Raw genomic sequence first — 22,033 nt, 5'->3', positions numbered from 1 at the left:
CCATGGACCCATATCTTTCATTTTTATGGATCAATCTTGTATACATTACACTTATACCATTTTAAGGCCTCTGTTACTATGTATGTGTGTAAGGGTGTACTTTTATACTGCTTGTGTACTTCTTATTCTGATTCTGAAATGCATTGACACGGCTATTTTCTGAATTAATTGAATGAGTTAAAAACATTAAGTACCCCACATAGTAATATATTATGTTTTAAATCTATTTTTGTACCATTCTGTAGGGTGGATCCAGACTTCTTCTCCGTGTTGACCACCCGAACTGCTGCTGAATCTGGGAAAAAGGTTTATCCCATGACACACCCAACCATGGACAGGAACAGGAAGTGGATGCCAGGCTTTGGAGCTGTGCTATTGATGCTCTTTAGTCACATGACTTCAGCACTGGAAGTGCCTCTTGATCGTAAGTATCATCCTTACCAATATCAATTTTGTACTCAGTGTTAATATAGAACATTGTATGTCACTTCTGTCAGTTAAGGAAACTTTTCATGCTCTATGGAAATTGCACTCAGCACTTTCATGTTGTGAGGTACAATTAATTATAGTTACTATGAGCCACAGAAAGGGCTTTAGAGGAGCTGTAGAAAACTAAACGGGACAGAGGGGGTTTTTCTTGTAATTCATCCTTGCATTGGATTGTGGTTTTCAGTTATGAAATACAATAAAATTTTGGAGGAACTCTGTTTACCTTAATATCACACATCCTGTGAGAAATTTTCAACTACTTTTTTTGCATTTATTGCACCTGCCTCACAAAACTGAAGCCACTGATGGTACTCTCAAAAAAGAAGGAAAGCTTGTCCTTACCTTGTCCAAACTTCAGATAGGCTTACACTCAAATGCTAAAAAGCACCTGAAAGCACAACTATTTCACCTGAACCTTGAACTATTTCACCTTTATTGCTTGCAAAAACTAACAACCTTTCCTCAATATTCTGCTACTGTGGTACGACGTGTCATGGTGGACAAAAAGCTAAAATACTGGAAGGATGTAAGTTGGCTGTAACTTCTAGTGTGGAGTTTTTGCTCTTAAAACTTATTTATTTGTATTTGTGTGGGTTTTACCAATATTAGATGTGCATGCAGTTATTTCAGTGTTGCCATATGAAGTGGCTTGCTTGTTTTGGATTGGTGCTCAATATGTCAGTTCACAGAATGGTAAGTTGTATGTCCTCAGATCAGGGGTGAGATAGCTATTGTGGCTTTGTTTGCAGTGAGTGTTTCAGCTCCAGATGACTCGATAGTCAAGTCTGACTGAATGTGAATGCTTGTTGCACGTTGCCTGCAAAACCTCTGCTTGAATATCTATGTTCCAGTGTGCTATATTTACATTGCGCTGTTTGCGTATGTGTGTGTCTGAACTATGCTTCTATTCATGTTCCTCCAGTGCCCCAACCTCCCACAATTACGCTACAGTCCCCAAAGGATTACATCTTTGATCCGCGGGAGAACATTGTCATCCACTGTGAGGCCAAGGGGAAGCCAAATCCCAGGTGAGACACTCTATCCTCCCTGTCCGGTTGATGCTTGTCTATCAGAACATGTGCAACAGGCAAAAAAGTGTGCAGGTCTCCATCCCAGTTAAACACTACGTTAGCATATGCCACTGGTTTCTTCTCTGGTTGACAGTGTAATTGAGGGGCAAAAGTTCATGAAATAATGATATGCTAAAGATACAACCTGGAAATTTCAGAAATCAAGAGCAGACAGATTTCCATTCACTTTTATGGTTCCTCTCTGAAATTCTGGATCTGTTCCTGAGGGTAACTTAACCTGGAGCGATGCGGAAATATGGATCACCATAGCAACTGTTGTCATGGAGAGCCATCGATTGAGAGACACCTAGCAGAGTGAATTAGCCAGAGTTTAGACTTGCCACCAGTTTCTGAATCAAAGGAGTTACAATCAGCCAAACTCCCCTCTATGAAATCAGTGGTTCAAATCAGTCTACATGAATAAATGCATTTCGATGATTTGAACAGATGTGTCATTTCCTCTCTATTTTGTGTTTCCTTGTTCCCGCTAGCCTGGAAAAAAACTGTGTATTGTTTTACATTATCTTAGCTTTTCCTGGACGAGAAATGGGACCCACTTTGATGTCGAGAAGGACTCCAAAGTGCTGATGAAGCCCGGTTCTGGAACTCTGGTCATTGACATCAGCGGGGAAAAGGCGGAGGCCTACGAGGGAACGTACCAGTGTACAGCTCACAATGAGCATGGCACCGCTGTATCCAACAACATTGTCATCAGACAGTCCAGTACGACTTTATTATATTAGATAACATTATTTCCAAAGGTGTTTGTAAATTAAGTGATTCTAATGGCTTGAGCTCCAACTACGATATAAGTTATTTTTTTACACTTAATTCTGGGTGGCCTTCAGTACCTTTTGTTTGATGTTTGTGACTCGCAGGGTCCCCCTTGTGGTCGAAGGAAAGAAATGAAGCCATCACCGTGCAGATGGGGGTCTCCCTGGTGCTGCAGTGCCGACCCCCTGCCGGTCTGCCCCCTCCTGTCATCTTCTGGATGGATAACAGTGAGTCATTTGCATCTATACATATCTGCAATCATGATACAACGACATTCACGACATTTCACATTCACAAACAAAGGATGGTACATTCAGCATTCATTCAATATAGACTTCAGTGACACCCTTTTTACCTAGGTCTGTATCTATTTGCTGCCTTTTGAACATCACAGGGAATGATGGTATAAATCATTAGGTATTAGTGGATAGATTTGATGGGAAATAGGTAAAATGGACCCCCAGCAACCATTTGCTGACCCTGTGAAAAGTAAAGATCATTTCCTTGTTAAACTAACCCCCATGAGGAGTTTACATTGTTAAACTGTTCTTTGTTTTCATGTCTAACTCTCTCCCTCCTCCCCCTGTCTTTCAGACTTTCAGAGGCTGCTGCTGGATGAACGTGTGTCCCAGGCCCTGAATGGAGACTTGTACTTTTCCAACGTTCTCCCAGAAGACACCAGGAGTGACTACATCTGCTATGCTCGCTTCCCCCACACACAGACCATCCAGCAGAAACAACCTATTTCAGTCACCGTGCTCGACAGTAAGTCTAGACAAAAGGCAAGACAAAGCTTTCATGATTTACATCAAGCAGTCACTAGTTCACGTTTCTACATGTATCTCCCACGTCTTTGTGATGAATATGATCTTGAGTTGCTCCTCAGTTTCAGTTCCATATGTTGCTCATCCAAAACTGTCTTAGATGAATTTTGGTTGCTGTCTTTCCTGTATTCTACCTTTCCTGAGCTTTATAAAGTGCTTCTAGCAGTATTTGATTTTACAATGGCCATATCTCAGTGTCACAGTGATTTAACTGTACTGTATATTATGCTACAATCATAATGTGACGACATTTTTGCAACAATACAGTATTATTCTGTATTTACAGTGCATTTTAACAAGCTAATGCATTGGTTAAAACACAGAGGGGAAATCCATTGTAAAGTAAAGCATTGCCTGTTTATTTACTAGTTTTGCATGCTTATGATTTTCTGTTATATTACAGTGGAAACAATGAATGAGACTGTGGCTGCTTTATACAATTTCACTGATTTCTATAGTGGTGAGTGCTGCTGGTTTATTCCCATTCCGCCCCCTAAGTGTGAACCCAGCCCTGTTTTTACTCCCTGGCATAACCATACCTGACATACACACTCACTTTTAACTTGGCCTCAATCCTCTCCTCTGTGATAATATTAACATATACTCTTCCTCGGGTTTCTCCCATTTTTATCCGTTTAGTTTTATGTCAAGTTTATTCAAATTAAAGGTTTAAAGATAGAGATTGTCTGACAAACCTGGGATTTCGGTCAATATAAATGAAACTGACTTGACTATAATGCATGATACAATATTGATTACATCGCAAAATCAACAGTAGCCCTTAATTACCTGTATGTAGATAACAATTCCTAACCAGCTCTGAACTGCTTTCAAAGCATGCATAACATTAAATATCAGCTAACCGCATCTCCCCTGGAATCACAACTACACATAAATTCACACTGATCTCATGATCTGCTCCATCAAGCTCACCTTCAGCGATTATCCAAAATGGCGACATATGAATACAACACATTAATTTAACATGGCATTGCTCCTCTTCCACTCTCTGAAGTGGGGGAGGCTCGTTCGTTATTTTTCTGACCTTTTCAGCAAAGTAATGATAAGGAAATCTATCTCCTTCCATGAGGACATATACTACATGTCTTTGGCTGCTTTCGGCCAAAATCCCCCATGTTGCCATAGCAACACACCAACGGCTACCCCTCTCAGGGAAATTCCTCTTGCTCCCTTACTCTGTCAGTGCTCATACTGTATGTGATTAGGAAAAACAAAAAGATGTCTTCCTATTACATTGTGTTGGGTCGTCACTCACTCATTTTCTATCCCTTCTATCCACTTTGGCAAAAAATACTTTTCATCAGCAGTGTATATTTGTCTCTACCTCTGTCCGTCATGACAATGTGAATGGCCCCCTAAGCTTACAGTTTCACTTCCTAAACTCCTCTTGGGTAACTCAAACCTTCAAGTCTAATGTTGCGGCTTGGTTCTGATTTGGTCTACTGTCCTCGTGTGTTCAGACAGCCCAGTGGGGGAGCGTCGACCCGGTTTCATGTTGCCTCTGGGCCCCACCAGTACCAAGATGGTTCTGAGAGGGGAGACTCTGGAGCTGGAATGCATCGCTGAGGGCTTGTAAGTTTGCATCTGCTGCAAGTTTTTATCACAGTTTATCTCATCTTAATGGTTTGTGTTCACTTTATCAAATGTTAGTGACAAACCACGAAAAATATCTACATGAAAAAGAATATTTTTTCCATTTTTCTATATATTTTTTATATATCATACATCAATTTGCTCTATAATAAAATGCCAGGACTTTCATAAAACTAAAACAAAATGCAAAAATAGCACACAAACACAACTGATTTATAATGGCTTCCATAACAGACCCACTCCAGAGATCTCCTGGCAGAAGGATGGAGGTGAACTGCCGAGCAGCAGGATGTCCTTTCATAACTTCAAGAAAATGCTGAAGATTTCTGATGTGAATGAAGCTGATGCTGGCGACTATCGCTGTGCGGCCAAAAACAACCTGGGCATTGCACACCACATCATCAAGGTCACTGTCAAAGGTATGCAGATAAACTGTGGTATTTTCTTGTTGCATGGCTATTAAGTTTACATTTATTAAAATATTTAAACCAATCACTATAGTGGTGAACTGTGGAGTAACTTCCTTTTACTCTTACATGAGAGTGCTATATATGTTTTTAAAATTTTCCCAACACATAAAAGTCTGTAATCAATTAAGAACAGATACAAGAACAAATCAAATCTAGTCACATAAAAGTAGCTAATACAAATAATCATTAAACATAAAAAGTACAAATAAAACATAATACAGATACAAAAATTGGGCAGCAGATACTTCCCTGACAATTTTTTTGTCCTTGTGATATACTTTTGGAATTTAAAGTACATTAATTCAAATAGAGCTGCAAATAAGGATTATTTCATTATCAATTTATCTGCCAATGTGTCTCGATTCATCATTTGGTTTATTAAATGTCAAAAAAAATGTCCATCTCAATTTCCAAAAAGTCCAAAGTCATGACATTAAGTTGCTTGTTTTGTTTGACCAACAGCCCAAAACCAAAAAGATATTCCGTTTATTGTCACATAAAAGAAAAACAGTGATTTCTCAAACGAGAAGTTGGGATTAAGGAATGTTTGTCATTTTTGCTTGAGAAATGACTGAAATGATTAATCCATTATGAAAACATTTTTCTGTTGATCGACTAATCATTTCATCTTTACATTTAAGTTTGACAACTAGGGAGTATCACGATATTCTTGGTTGGTTTTGCTGGTGAGCTGGGATTCAGCAAAGCAGGCAAAACAAAATAATGCACTGAAAGCTGCTATAGCTGAAGAACCAAGTGATGATTCACAGTGGGATCAGTAGTACTAGTAACACAATACAATTAAAGGGACTGATTAGGTTAAAGAAGTCAGCTTTATCTGACACATTTTAATCAAACGGTTACATAGATGCAACTATTTCTTCATCCCTAAATTAAGTATATCATGCAGCAAAATGCTAAGTAAAGTTTACTTTGTCATATTGTCTCAGGGATCTCACTCTGTATCTTTATTCTTGTTCATCCCCAGCGGCTCCTTTCTGGGTCAGTGCTCCGAGGAACCTGATCCTTGCTCCGAACGAGACTGGCATCCTGACTTGTCGAGTCAATGGAGACCCCAAACCGAAGATTAGGTGGTTTGTCAATGGAGTTCCCATAGAGAGTGAGTAAAATGAGACCATGCTTTCAAAAACAGAATATACTACATTTGAGCACACTTCTGTCGAAAGCACTCAGCAGCAACAGAGTGTATAAAACAGCCTGTGGAGTTGCAGTGGGAATTGAACTTACAGTCCCAACAGTGTCTTCCTCCTTTTTTGCTTTTGTCCCCCCACTGTATGGTATTGTATAAAGGCTTTGCATAATGCAAGAACATTGCTACGAGCTGGTTTATACATACAAAGAACTCTTATGGTGCAGTTGAAGAACTTATCAGTAACATGATGTGTTTTCTATAATTTGGATATTATATTCTGTCTCTGGTCCCATGCTAGATGCTCCTGAGGACCCCAGCCGCAAGGTGGAGGACGACACTGTGATTCTCAACAACGTGCAGTCAGGATCCAGTGCTGTCTACCAGTGTAATGCATCCAATGAGTTTGGGTACCTGATGGCAAATGCTTTTGTCAATGTTCTTGGTGAGTTAAAACATCTCTGTAGCTGGAAATATATTCAAAGTTTAAGGTACAATTTGGATATAAAGGCCGTTGTGATAGGTGAGGTACAGTGAGTGCTGATTTAGGGCTTCTTCCCACAGCTGAACCACCAAGGGTGCTCACTCCACCCAACCAAGTGTACCAGGTCATCACCAACAACCCTGCACTACTTCACTGTTCCTCCTTTGGCTCACCAATACCAACCATCACATGGTACGATTCGGCTGAGGTTGTCTGTGCAACTGAATCCATTTTGTTTTTATTTCAAAAAATTTGACGTTATACAACCATGTGGAACAAAATTATGTCAGTTTTAATAATGTTGAATTTTGATTTGAAAGGTTATTAGATTAAGACTTCAGAACTGAGGAATTAATCGTGTCCAAGTCTAAAATAAATTTCCATGTACATTTTTCTTTTAAAGCTCAACTTGCTCTAAAAGTCTGTCTTGTTTGCTGTTTCTGTGCAGGTTCAAAGACAGTCAGACCAGCATTAAGAATGGTGACCCATATGTGATCCATGAGAATGGTACACTGGAGATCCATGTGGCCCAGCCACTAAACAGCGGAAAGTACACCTGCATTGCCACCAACAACCTGGGGATCAAGGAGAACCACGTATTCCTGGAGGTTAAAGGTCAGATGGACCAATCACAGCTCAGACAGTTGATGATTCAACTTTTAGTCTGTTATAAATACTATCATAGCTCATAAAGAGCTTATATTTTGGGCCCCTATAGCCATTAAGTCATGCCATCAAGCTATATTGCTTTTTTCCTCCATCCTCCAGAGCCCACCCGTATCCTGAAGCAGCCAGAGTACAAGGTGGTGCAGAGAGGAATGAGCGCTATGTTCGAGTGTAAAGTCAAACATGACCCTTCCCTCATTCCCACCATGACCTGGCTCAAAGACAGTGGAGAGCTGCCAGATGACGAGAGGTAGAAAAGACCTTCAGACTGCGCTTATTTTTAAATCAGAGTAATTGATTTAATCACCTCCTCCTACTGTGGAAAAACATGATATAATTTAGGTAAAAATCATCGTGCTTGGTGTATTACTCTCAGGTTTGAGGTGGATGCAGACAGTCTGACCATCAAAGATGTGACAAAAGAAGATGAGGGCACGTACACCTGCATCATGAACACAACCCTGGACCAGGACTCAGCCAGTGCCATGCTGACTGTTGTTGGTATGTTCACACCTTAATGTGCATTAGGGGTTTTTGCACTCAGCAAATCGACAGAGGTTATTTAGAATGTAGAAATCACACAAAGGACTTTCTGGACTGATCTATTTTTTTATCTTGTCCTCTTTTTTCAAAAAAAAAAAATCAGGTGAGACATTTCAAATGATCAGACTCTATTGACATTTTTTGAACACAAGCTAAAATTTAACAAATGAGTCATTTTCTCTTCCGTCCTGTTTCTTTTGAAAACCCTTTTCTGGTCTTTCATGTATTCTCAAATTATCCTCTTTACTTATAAATAACAGTAGGCTTCAGTCATATTCTAACTTAGAATCACATTACCATATTAAAATTTTCCTGCTTTTCTTCTGTTTCTAAAATCTCTGCCACTAACATCTAACCCTCTTCTTGCACTTTACTCTTGCTTCTTGCTGTCACAGAGGCTACTCCTACTCCAGCTATGGTCTACGGTAAACAAACAGTGTAGCGTGCTTTGTAGCGTCCATTGTCTTCAGTCATACGTTCTGTTTTTAAAACCTGCAGCCTCCATTTTGCCTTTATTTTACGTGGATTGCCCTTGTTCTCTGTATTACATGTTGCACCATATGATATTTATTTAGTCTTTAGCAAGTTGTTGCACTGTTAAAATCACGAACATTTGAAAAATGCTTAGCCTCTGCATGGCCATGGTGCAGCGACACAGGTGTTTTCACTTAACCCACCTGATTAGACCTCTTCTCGGGGCTGTGTGGGCGTGTACGGACTGTGCTTGATTGACATCTCCCTCATTCTCTGATCCACTCAGTTTCAACCTGCGCAGAGGTCTAACCAACCAGAAGTGACAACACCTGAGTTTCTTTACAAAATTCTTACTTTTTACAAACTGCCTCCTGTGTAGTATTGAATGAAGACACATTATTAAATTAACATAATAATAGAACCTCCACAGTGGTCATAAAGCAGGTCCATTTTTTAACTCTTCTGTCATGCAATATTAAAAGGTGTAAAAAATAAACTAGCCTTGCTTTCAAGGCAGCATACTCTTACTGTCTGCTTTGTTGATACCATTTATTCTAATTTTAGGGGCATTTTCATAAATAAATAAAAAAAATAATAAAAAAAGATTAAATCCTGACACCAAAAGCCAAACTTAAGCTCAAAAGCTGTAGTATGCATCAAACTGAATCACTCTGCATCTCTTTTCCTGTCTGTTTTTTAATGGACGTGGAAAGGTACTGCAAAAAGTGTCAGTGTCAAATTTTCAATCAAAAAACAGAAGCAAGTTCTAGATGTAACCAACACAGATGACAGAATTTAAAGTTTTCTCTGGTCCTGAGCTCCTCTTTGTGTTTGCAGAGAAACCCGACCCTCCGACTGACCTCGAACTGACTGACCAGACAGAGAGGAGCGTTCAGCTCTCCTGGATCCCTGGAGACGAACACAACAGTCCCACACAGAGTATGAAATATTCAGCGTTGCTGCTTAGTTGTTTTGCAGAAATTGCTTCAAAATACACTAAATTTGTAAATCTTTTTTTGTATCTTCCACAGAGTTTTTGATCCAATACGAGGATCTGCTCCACCAGCCAGGAGTGTGGATCAACCTGACAGAGGTTGGTGGCACTAGCACCACAGCACAGTTAAACCTCTCTCCATATGTCTACTACTCTTTCCGAGTGCTGGCTCTGAATCGCGTGGGCTACAGCAACCCCAGCCAGCCGTCACGCCAATACAGGACCAACCCTGCAGGTAGTGAACATGGTCATCATCCAGAAAATAAATAATGTACTGTAATGGTAAAAATTCTAAAATATTCACAGATTGAGCCTCAATTCTTTGGTTTTCCCAGCTCCTGATGAAAATCCATCAGATGTCCAGGGAGTAGGAACAGAGCCTGGCAACTTGGTCATCTCCTGGACAGTAAGTTATCTTTAATGGTTTGATCTCTGGCTGCTGTGGGCTGACTGAGAGCCTAAGTATAGCGTGTGGCTGGAATATACTGGTAGCCTCATGCCTGTACAAGACAATCCCATCAGTATATGATATGAAGGTACTAAAAAACAGTCCTGTACCTCTGTGTCTTGCACTACTATTTAGGTTATGTGAGGAATCAAAATGATGTATTTGGCAGAATGTGGTTGGAGTATTTTCATTTACCATGGAGAAGTCTGAATATTTCAGTGTTATTTTTCAGCAACAGACTAATTAAAATTACTCTCTGTACAGCCATTGACAGGATTCCAGTCCAATGGCCCTGGTTTGGAGTACATAGTGCAGTGGAGACAGAAGGACATGGACGAGGATTGGTCATCAAAGAACGTGGCCAACGTTTCCCAGTTTGTCGTGTCTGGAACCCCCACCTTTGTGCCGTACGAAATTAAAGTTCAAGCATTGAATGATTATGGCAGCGGACCAGAGCCTGAAGTAGTGATTGGGTATTCTGGCGAAGACTGTGAGTGAACTGATGATTACTTTTTTCGCTTTGAAAAACTTATTTAGTCATCATTGGTCAAAACTAATCAAAAAAGACAAGTTACAAAGTTAAAATCTGCATAAACATTTTTTGTGTGATGGTTTAGTCAATATATGTTGCGCTTTGTTTCTTAGGGGGCTGGAATTCATATATTCCACTTTCAACCAACATTTTAGTCGTATCCTTTTTATTTCTTGAAAAAAGTTTAATGAACTTGTGCAATAGGTTGGACAGAGGTACATTTATATTTTGTCACTTCATGATAGTCGTCTCTCTATCATACAAATGTAGTATGCCGTTACTGTAGTGACTTGGAACTAGATCTTGACTAACTGCTTCTGTTTCTCAATGTTTTGCAGTGCCTTTGGCTGCTCCTGACAGTGTGCAGGTCATGGTTCATAACAGTACCCTAGCAGAAGTACACTGGCAGCCTGTATCTTCCCCTTCATTAAGGGGAAAACTACAGGGATACAAGGTATTATTTGATAAATGGTTATTTATACAGCATGTCTTGTTTGTTGCTGCTACTTTGTGAGATCAGTGCTTGAGTGACCAAACTCAAGTGAAGACTGTTAAACACACACGAAAGCATTCTGTCAGATTTTTAAAAACCCCTTGTATGTTTTAGCTTTTGTGCCTACACACTAAATGTGAACAATAACCCAGCAATACTAATGCCTGTAATAAACACTCTCCCCCTCTATTCAACCCCTTCATTTCAGCACATGGCCCCCATCCGCATTTTACAGAATGAATGAAAGCACAGCCCATATATACAACCCACAAAATGGCTGACTCTTTGTCAATTATCCAATGAGTAGCAGACACATACAGGCCAACCTCTCAGGATGTTGTGCCTTAAACACAGAAATGTCAAAATAAAACTTCAAAGCATAAGGCTCTAATGCAAACTGTAAATACAACCAACAATATACAGTCAAGCAAAACCAGGAAATAAAACTACCAAAAGAAAAACTCTAATCTAGCAGCCTGGATTAGCCAACACATGAATTCCATGAAAGGGGAATACGTAAAAACACACAGTGGTTTATTCTGGAATTTCTGTGTTGTAAGTACAGCTTCCTTAGAGGTTGGCCATCTATATGTCTACTCCTCATTGGATAATTGATAAACAGTCAGCCATTTTTGAGGTGTATATATAGGCCGTGTTTTCTCTACTTTTGTAAAATCTGTGTTGAGTGATGTTTGTTGGAGGTGAAGAAAGTTTTCAGTTCATTAGTTGGTGCTTTTGAGTTTTCTTGCACATTTGCTGAGAAGCTTCAAATCCTAAAACATACAAGTTCCTTGAGGCTCTTGCAGAATGTTTGCATGCGTGTGCAGCTGTGTGTGACTTTGTGTGCAGAGGGGTGTATCATGAAACGAGATTACCACTTAAACTAGGTGCTCATTTTCATGGAATTATGTTTCATAAAGTGGCTTTAAAATACATTTAAGATCATCTAAAATACATCTCCAGACAAGTCTGGTCCCTGTCAAGACTTAACCAATGTTACACCAAACTGAAAGTGATCAATAAATTTGACCCAAAAGTTTAAGCCTCATTGTGGAAGACGCACTTTCACCATTTACCTTCAAGTTAAATGCCAATAAAATAAATGAAAATAAACAGACACTGAGAAATTGTATTGAAAATACAAAAAGGGCAGACAACCAATGTGGAGAGTGTAAATTGATATGATCTTGTTTGGGTCTATATTTTGAAATCATGAAGATCAGCTCTTAAGCCAGGCTTGAATTAGTCTTATTAGCTTGAAGGTATTATCAGGCTTACTCAAGCCAGGCTTTTCACGATAAACACTGCTTTTCTGAGGCTCCTTTATGAATCACCCCTCTGCTGAGCCACCTGCATCTCTGTATGGTACCATGTTAGTGAGGCAAACTATAAGGAAAAAGAAAACAGTAAAACAGCAACACATCAGACGAAACTTTTACTCTTGGCGTATCTCCTCCAGGTATACTATCGTCGTGAGCGAGGCTTGCATGAGACAGAGGAGGAGACGGATCAACAGGAGCAGGTTTTGATGTTCAGTGGGAACCGTAGTGAGGGGCGTCTGCCAGGCCTCCAGCCTTACAGTCTCTACAACCTCTTTATCAGGGTCCTTAATAACAAAGGAGAAGGTCCTCCGAGCCCCAGCCAGACATTTGAGACACCTGAGGGAGGTGTGTATGCCTGGACATGGTTCTGTAGGCCATAGCGCATCAAGAATATCGAAAGATTTTCTTGTCTTCCCACCAGTTTGGCAAAAGTTTTTGGAAAATGTGCACAGGATTTTTTTCATTACAAAATATAGGGGAAACAGTTGCACCCTAGCAGTACTCACTCCAGTAACCAACCAGAATCACCGTAGTAACCACCGAGAGCATCCATAGAGCACAACCCAAACGCCCTAGCAAACATTGTACCCTAGCGACCACACAAAACAACATACTAGTGATGGTGAGCTGAAGCTTCATGAAGCACTGAACCCTTCCAGCAAAGTGTTTCAAGAAAAGGTTAATTTCTTGGTGCTTCATGTTAACAGTACGATGTCTGCTGGCCAGAATATGAAATAGCAAATACAAATGTGTGTGTATATTACAAATTAATCATCAGTGTAAAGGAAACCATGACTGTATTTTTTTTATTCTAAGCATACCTTTTAAAGTTATAACATAAAGGCAATTAACATTATCTAATCATCAAGTGTAACATTATCAGTCAAGTTAGGATGAATGTCTGTGTTTTATCTGAAGTGTGAAAATTGAGTAATCAATGTGTAATGTGGGCACAGAACATGTATAATGGAAAATGATTTTCGAAAAACACTTTATTCATTTTTATTAAGAAATAACTTCTCAACTGTGTTGGCGTCTGTTGTGACTGACACTTATGACCAGATGAGTCCACAGACTGTTACCTGATAAGCAAAAAATGTTTATAGAGAATGCAGTGATGAAAAAGAAAGCACAAACACTTAACCTTAGAAAAAAAAAAAAAAACAAATAAATCCAATTTGATTTTGATGTCCTTTTGAAAAATTATATTTCGATAAACTCAAAGCATCTATAATAACATTACACTACTATGCGCATACCTTATTGGTAGAAATAAGATCAAAGTATTGACAAACTGGTCAAGTCTCTCTTTTCCGTGGTGGATCCAAAGCAAATATAACCAAGCCACTTGCACACAAAATGTCAGTGTTATTGATCAAAAACTATGAAAATGCATCATTTCTCTCTTAGTGCTTATATACACAGTAAAATGTAGCTCCATAATTCAAACTGCCACCAAAAGCAGTCATATGGTACGGACAGGAAACAAGGCTTCACACGTCATCGGTTACGTCAAAAAATAATACACACGCTTAGATTTGCACTTCACCAGAAAGGTTCAGCTATACTTGACACACACTTTGAAGCCTCAACCTCTCATGTTACATCAATACTTACAACTACCTAGGCATGCCCTAGCAACCACCTCAAACCCCCAAGGAACAATCTATTTATTCCCTTGAAATCTCATGGAAAACCCTAACAATGATGTAAAAAAGTCGTACCAATCATACGTCCATGTGCTGCTCTCTTAAGCACATACACAGTCTATAAATGTCCTATGAATGGTCCTGTTCACAACAGACCCTGACTGTGGTTCTGGTTTTGGTTTCAGTCCCAGGGCCTCCTTCTTTTCTGAATGTCATCAACCCCAGTTTGGACTCTCTCACTCTGGAATGGGGCCCACCAATGAAAAGCAATGGACGCCTCGCTGGATACACACTGAAATACCAACCAGGTAGGCTTATGAGCTGCCTGGCACACTACCTGAATACTGCAACAAAATTATGCAGCCTTTGTGGAAAGGAAAAACTATGCTGTGCATTCCTAACATGAACCATTTCTCCTCCTCCCTCCATCGTGACTCTCTGTCTCTGCAGTCAACAACACCAACGAACTGGGACCAGTCAAGGTCATGACATTTCTAGCCAACGAGACCACCATTACCCTGGGCAACCTGAACTCCAGCATGCTCTACAAGTTTTACTTAAGTGCAAAGACAAACAAGGGCTCTGGCCCCATGATCACAGAAGAGGCCTTCACAATCATGGACACAAGTGAGTCCTGTGTGTACATAAACTTACAGTTTAAGCATGTAGCTTCATGCGTAGCAAATTACAAGAAAAATAGGATGAAAAGGCCAAAGTCTTATATCAGTAACCAAAATAAGGAGTGCAGTGGTCAGAATGACAGTGCCCTGACAGATATTAGTGATTCCTGTGAAAATTACAACCATGAGGTTCTACTGCATTCCTCACTCAACCTCTTACACCCATTCTCTATCTCTTTCTCTTCTCTCTGAAGCACGTACTCAGCCCACTGTAGAGACGGGCAAAGGTAACCCAAGTCTGCCACTGGAAGTCCCTGCATGCTAATTACAACATCAGATATAATTAACTTAGCAGAGATATTTGTATTATCTCACTTTTCCCTGCATGTTACTAAGTTAGCATGTTTGCAGACTCCCTGTGTGAATAAATAGGATTTAACTGTGACAGACTTCCATGGCATTTGCAAGCAGTGCCGCTTGTGCCCTATTCAGATAGAATAGGCTGTATTTGCTGTAACATAGTCTAAAATAGAGGATTTTTATGCCTTAAAATGAGCTGTGCTTGCAGTGTTTTTGTATTCGTCAAATGGACATGTTTACATTAGACTTTTCGCATGATGTTCATGAATGCATACGATGTAGTCCTAACACATTTTATTTACCTGCTGATGTTATAAACTGATGGACTGTGTGTATAAATGAACGAGAGTTTGATTTGAACCAAATAATAGGCATTTTGAAGTACTGTGATTCAGAGTTGGTTTTTTTTTTGTTTTTTTTGGGGTACAACGCTGAACCAGGTTCTTAATTTAACTCTGAATCTCAGTACTTGGAGGTCTTGTGTTTTTGACTCAGCATGCCAGCAGCAAAGCTCTGCAGTTGACTGTGTGTTAGCTATTGTGGTGTTTATGCGTGTTGTCTCACTCTTTTCCGTGTTCTTTCAGGCCCCACAGAGCCCCCTCACCCAACTTCCCCCATCACTCAGTCTCTGCACCCCACGTTTCACAAGGGTACAAGCACTCCCTGTGTCCCCCTACTACTGTGCCTGCCCAGATATCTACCTACAAACTCAGAGCTGCAGAAATGATCCATCTCAGCAAATGTTTAAATCTAGCAACCAAAAAAAGAAAAAATGTGAAAAATTAGTCAAAAAGAGGGCAATAATACACACTTCTGTGACTCTCAGGATTTTTGGCTTTAATCAGATGAGCTACTGTGATGTTTTAAGTATTTTAAGACATTTTTGCTTGTTTTTAAGGAAACTTCACTAATATACAGTAATATTGCAGTCCTTACTGAGATGGGCATTTTTGTTGCAACTATACTGTATAACTGGCCTGTTTTGTACATTGTAGCAGGATATAAGACTACTCTAATGCTTCTTTTGTTATGTAACAAAAACTGTGGCCCTGTATTGCATTGTGGCAAACTTTTGAAACAACTTCCAGTATATACAAGGTGGGAGAGGCAGCCAACTAAATTTTAAACTGTGGAGTGTTTAAAGATTTCTATTATTCTCTAACTGGTAAAACAGACATTGAGGTCCTTTTGTAATACTTGAATTCGGCTGGTACAGTAGTTTGTGAATTTTTGTTTTCATATAATAAGTTAGTTTCCAGGCATGATTGTTCATATTCCGTGTCAAACAGAAAGTGAATGAACTGACCTGTAGATTTGTAGACACTAGTTTTATTGTACACACTAGCCTGGAGATGTTATGGATATGGATATGGACATTGATATATTAGGTATTGAAATAAGTTAAAAAAAAAATTCAGGTGACATAATAAATTGGTAGATTTTACATTTTGAATAAAAACACTTTTTTTTTTTTTCTCTTGTGTGCTCAGCACCTCCTGTAGGCCCTGCATTTGGCACAGTTAACACGTCTGTATCAGAGGACGGTGCAGTGATCAGTTGGGAATACTTTGGACACCATAAGAATGTATATGTGGAATATATTGTAGAAAACAGTAAGGCTTCACTTTGTATTTACAGTCATTCCACTCTTATCACTTAATCGATCTGGTCAGTAATGATGATTTAACCTCCAAAACTAGCGGTAAAAACCATTCACCATTCAAATAGTAATTGTTTCCCAAAACCTCTTTTCCCCTGAATTTCATTCTTCTCCATCCACAACTCCAATTCTAGGTAAAGAGGACTGGAAAAAGGAGTTGGTAAACGGTTCACAGTCGCATACGATAAAAGGTTTAAAGCCGGGGACGTCCTATAGGGTGCGTCTGGTAGCTAGAGACCCGACTGACCCGACAATCCACAGCACAAACGAAGTGTTGGTTACGGTGCCAGGTGAGGCGGCATGCCTCAGGATGGATGGTCATTGAATTTTTTTGTTGCCTGTCTCGTTTTTGTGTCTCATCCTCAGACATACAGTGTTACATTCAGACATGAATGTGCAATAGTATAGTTTCCTAGATAGTGTACGAGCATGTTGGAAGTTGCCATCAAGTTGGTCTGATGCATGTCACTTAATCATCACTAAGAGGTCCATTAGTTTACTGCCGTGACTTTTGTTTTTCTTGTCATATTTTCAGTTCCTGAACAATCATTGCATATTAACCCATTTTTTTAAAATTCCATTTCAGCCTCTGATAATCTCAGTGTTGCTCAGCATGAAGAAAACAGATTCCACCATTTTAACAGCCTGGATTTAAATTTGGACTGACAGTTATTCTTGCCCTGTTTGTCTCCATCTTTCTCTTCCTTGCTCTTTTTCTGTGTGTCCAGCTGTACCTAGCCGGCAGGTAGACATTGCCACCCAGGGCTGGTTTATTGGACTGATGTGTGCCATCGCTCTTCTCATCTTGGTCCTTCTCATAGTGTGCTTCATCAAGAGGAACAAAGGTGGCAAATATCCAGGTAATGCACATATCAGTATGTACTATAATTTCAAACATTTTGAAATGGATGGGGGGAAATAAAAAAAACAAACAAAAAAAAAAAAACTGTAATCTACAGTGAAAGAGAAAGAAGATGCTCACCAAGACCCTGAGATCCAGCCCATGAAAGAGGACGACGGGACGTTTGGAGAATACAGGTCAGAGCATTCTTTTTTTCTTTTTTTAAATTTAATTCATTGTGTCCTGAGTTGACTGTTTGTTTGTATGTAGAACATTTTTTTACAGGCCACAGAAACACTCTCCCCACCAAACTCCATTACTAAACACTCCATAGAGGCAAGGCAAAATCCGCCCTACTCTGTGCTGATCCTTTTTTAATGACCAACTCACAATTTAGACGGGCCATCTAATCACAAAAACTGTGCAATGCAAAATATGTCAATATTAACAAGTAATCCCATCTCTGGCCAAGTAAACTTTATGGTAACTCAAAACAGTTGGGGGAAAAAATTGCCATTAATGTTATGATTTTTCATCATGTTTTCACTTTTTCTAGAAAAATTTATTCTGACTTTAACAATTCTCAGAATTGAATCTCAAGATTTTAGAATTTAGTTGCTATGGTGTATCTTTTTTAATTATCCATGTGGATGCCATTGTACTTTAATTGTTCCCATATATATGCTTTGCCTTGCAAAATTGTGAAATCATTGTCTGTGTCTATGAAAAGCTCATAAAATAATAGATTGTCATTATGGCTCATGAATTGCTTTTCATGTGTCCTTCCATTTTTATCTTTGTTTTTTGTTTGGGGGGGGGGTTTAGGTCTATGGAGAGGTAAGACGAGATGCGGTAAAACCAGCATGCAATTCACGCAACCTATAAAACATCCTTTAAGCTATGTGTCTGACTTAAGTGAAAACAGAAGCAAAGGAGAGAGCGCATCAACTTATCTGGTTTACTATGTCATCATACTCATCGCTGTGACAGGATCAACACCATAATCAGTTATAACATTAAAACTAAAATTTAATATTAAATATCACTGCTTTTACTTATTCATTTAATCGTTATCATTTAAATAATTTAATTTGATTATTTCAAACGCAAATGCATTGAGCAAAGAGTTGAAATGTACAGTATCATCCTAACTGAAGAGCTTGCATACTGGTGTATTGAATAGACTAGGGCGTTTTTAAGGAAATGGAGCATAAAAACAGGATGTGAACGGTAATAATGACGTAATCTTTGGAAAAATAATTGCATTTTGGAATACTGCATGTCAACCGAGCATAGCATATTGACTGAAATTGTTTCAGAAATTGCATTCAAATACAGGTGTAGTATTACAAAGGACTGAACAGCACGCATTTTCGAAATCCTCTTTAGCGGTGGTCACTAACCCTGAATCTTAACAGCACCCAGACTTAAACCACGACAGCACTAACACTATAGATCATACTGTATAAGCTACATAGCTGAGCTGCTCCACTGTACAGTACCATGAAGTATATTGTACTAGACTTTACATTGACATTGTGCATTATAAGAACCCTTCGATGTTTAATGGAAACAGTTGGTAGGGCCTACTCATTTATATGTTTGCACATTTGTGCATTTGTAGTGCGCCTGAGCTAAACCAAAGCCTATACGAAAGACAGCATAAATACATGCTGCTATGACAGGTGATGCAGGGTACACTTGTGCAGTGGAAAAGCCAGATTACTTATGTGTAAAATGGTAATGCTTGAAGAAGACCCTGTCCTCTGTGTGGGCACTACGGTTTCTGACCACTGCAGAACAAACCGCATGGATTATTTTGAAAGTAACCTTTACCTCCGACTTTTTCCTACCCTTTACAGTGACACAGAGGACCATAAGCCGCTGAAGGGCAGCCGGACGCCGTCCAACGGGACAGTGCGCCGTGACGAGAGTGACGACAGTCTGGTGGACTACGGGGAGGGCGGCGACGGACAGTTCAATGAGGACGGCTCCTTCATCGGCCAGTACAGCGGCAAGAAAGAGAAGGACACACACGAAGGCAACGAGAGTTCGGAGGCACCGTCACCTGTCAACGCCATGAACTCGTTTGTCTAACGAAGGGCCGCCGCCTGGTTGCGACAGTTTCTGAGGCCACTCCTTGTCACCCTGGCAAGTGTGACCATCTCTGTGGTTACAGTTGCTAAGGTGACAGTGGTTGTTATTATACCTACTTTTTACCATGGTGGCTGTCACTTCGGTGGCCATGGCTACCTGTCACCAAGACTGCTGACACGCCCTCATCTCCACACCCGCCAGCCCCTGTCACACTGTGACCTCCTCTGATCAACACACACTCAACATGGCAAAGAGCGACACCATATCCCCCCATGAATGTTGAAAGAAGGCGCGAAACGAGGAATGTGAGGACTCCGAGAAGAGGAAGGGAGAGAGGAAGCAATACAGAAAAGCAGAAGGAATGTACAAGCAGGAGTATTACCACTCAGAATGAGCAGCAGTGTGGCCAAGTTTGTGTGTGTGTGTGAGTGTGAGTGTGTGTGTGTGTTGGTGCCATTTAATCTCCTTTGCAAACATACTAAACCTGATGTATCCAAATATATATTTTATCAAGTGCAGTACATGACCCGCAGGCAGGAAAATAAGCATTGAATCACATTCATAAACATCCGCATGGAGTAAATCATGATTCTGTGAAGCATTTTACCATCCTCGTGTCAGTGGTTGCAGAGGTGAGCTGAGTGTTGAGACTGTATATGGTGCCAGCCTTCTAGCAACTGGGTTTTTTTGTTTTTTTGTTTTTTTTGTTTTTCAGTCAATGTGTTAAATGGCGTACGATATCGAGACAAAATGGCAGCAGTGTCTTAGTGGACACTGCTGAGAAATGTGCGACTCAAAGTAGAAGCTAGGATATGTCTTTTTGAGACGAATGAGCTGTTTGTTCATATGTAATAGAATAAGAAGAAAGCTATATTTCAAGGTCAGGGATATCCATTTGTAGTCATGGGAAACCTGTCTAGAAACACTTTGAACTCAGCGTTCGGTCACTCCTTATCACACCAGCCAGCCAGAACTCTCACACTGATTTGGTCTTTTTTTTTTTTTTTTTTTTTAGCCTCATGTTTACTCAAGCTTGCTCTTTTTGCTTTTCTCTCCCGACCTGTTCCTTTACACTGAGCGTACGCTTCTTGTTACCGAGCACTAGCTGAACACAAGTGGAGGTGTGATTGATCCAGTGTCATTGTCAAGTGCTTCCACCCCGAATCGCGGCCACTTTGCAGGCCTTTGTTTTAGGCGATCATGGTAGTGTCAGACCTAACTGCTACCCCAGCATTGTCTCCAATAGAATTTCAACTTCTGTATCTGCTATGTATACTGGCAGAAAGGAGAGAAACACTGTCGCATGTAGAGGTTTACGTAGAATGCACATGATAGTTTCTGGATATTTAGATGTTCATGATCAAGAACCTTTTTTAGCATGGTTTCTAGTGCCTTTGTAGAGATCAGTGACTTAGATCCATAGTTACATCCCTCTTCATGCACAGGACAGACCTGGGCTCAGTGCAGTTCATATAGTCCAAGAATACAGTATATACAAAATAACACCCCATTTTATTTAAATGACAACTGCAGATGTGAGAGCATTCAAAAAGACACAAAACATTCAACACAGGATTTTGTTGAAGAGTTTGTTAATGAGGGCACATTAAATCTATGGCCCTTTTATGTGAGCTACGAGTACGGTGAAACATCCATTTGGGCTTATTAATTTAACATAGCCTCTTTGAGTCTCATTGGGTCCAGGGTTCTGGTCACTGGGCTGAAGACTGTTTTTAAAGGTGGATTTCAAAAATGACCATTTTCACAGTTTTACACTGGCATTAGTTGTGAGGAATCATTTTCAACTATAGCTTGTTATGGCCTTGTTGACAATCATGTTGCCCGTTTGGTATACAAACAGACCGCCAAGTCATACCATTCCAACTAAGAGTTAAAGGCTGAGCACATTAAAATGCGTAGAAAGCCTGAAGTCATAGCATGGACGCCTGATGAGATGTCATCCCGGCTCGTGTTCATTTCAATAATTCTCCTCCTAACCCATTGATCCTAAGGAGGAGCCACTGCTCAGCAGCACGGAACTACTGCCAACCTACTCACCAGGTAACTGCCCGTGGGAATCGGACTCACTATCTGGTACAGACTATTATAAGAATGGGACTTACTGTTACTGGTTTTCACTTAGAAAAGAAGGGGTCGGAAAATTGTTTAATGATACTGAATGTTGGAAACGAGTCCATCAGTTTATGTGAATGAATATATTGCTTGTTTCACTGCAAATGGTAAACACACTGGTGACTTTGGTTTATGCATTTAACCTTATATCTGTATGTTGTCACGATCCGAGTGCAGCACTCAGTGAGTTTTATATTAGTGTAAATGAATGAAGCTTGTGTGTGAATGTTTGGGTGCGTGTGTGTGTGTGTGTGTGTGTGTGTGTGTGTTTGTGTGTGCACAGCACATGCATGCTACTATAATAAAGTGTGCGTGTTGTATACTAT

General features: G+C 39.9%; 1 protein-coding gene across 2 annotated transcripts; it reads left to right on the top strand.

Annotated features, from left to right (window-relative positions):
• Positions 1-315: 315 nt before the first annotated feature.
• On the top strand, positions 316-20,525 carry nrcama (neuronal cell adhesion molecule a). 2 transcript variants are annotated; one of them, XM_040149590.1, is made up of 28 exons: positions 316-424; positions 1,412-1,517; positions 2,089-2,282; positions 2,438-2,560; positions 2,928-3,098; positions 4,639-4,750; positions 5,006-5,190; positions 6,230-6,361; positions 6,693-6,836; positions 6,956-7,067; positions 7,324-7,490; positions 7,644-7,791; positions 7,918-8,042; positions 9,396-9,497; positions 9,590-9,787; positions 9,888-9,958; positions 10,265-10,490; positions 10,871-10,986; positions 12,485-12,692; positions 14,182-14,304; positions 14,447-14,623; positions 14,871-14,903; positions 15,561-15,626; positions 16,467-16,589; positions 16,771-16,926; positions 17,365-17,496; positions 17,596-17,674; positions 19,340-20,525. In XM_040149590.1, exons 1-28 carry the CDS (start codon positions 316-318, stop codon positions 19,572-19,574), a joined length of 3,873 nt encoding a protein of 1,290 aa, XP_040005524.1. In that variant the 3' UTR covers positions 19,575-20,525. The 2 variants fall into 2 exon arrangements, with proteins under 2 accessions (XP_040005524.1, XP_040005516.1); XM_040149582.1 differs by lacking the exons at positions 14,871-14,903; positions 15,561-15,626; positions 16,467-16,589; positions 16,771-16,926 and adding an exon at positions 3,561-3,621 and having other exon boundaries at positions 4,643-4,750.
• The last annotated feature ends 1,508 nt before the right edge of the window (positions 20,526-22,033 follow it).

This window comes from Xiphias gladius, chromosome 2 (genome assembly GCF_016859285.1).
Source record: "Xiphias gladius isolate SHS-SW01 ecotype Sanya breed wild chromosome 2, ASM1685928v1, whole genome shotgun sequence".
Taxonomy (NCBI): Eukaryota; Metazoa; Chordata; class Actinopteri; order Istiophoriformes; family Xiphiidae; genus Xiphias; species Xiphias gladius.
Note: the sequence above shows the minus strand (reverse complement) of the source record. Positions and strands in the feature narration are given on the sequence as shown.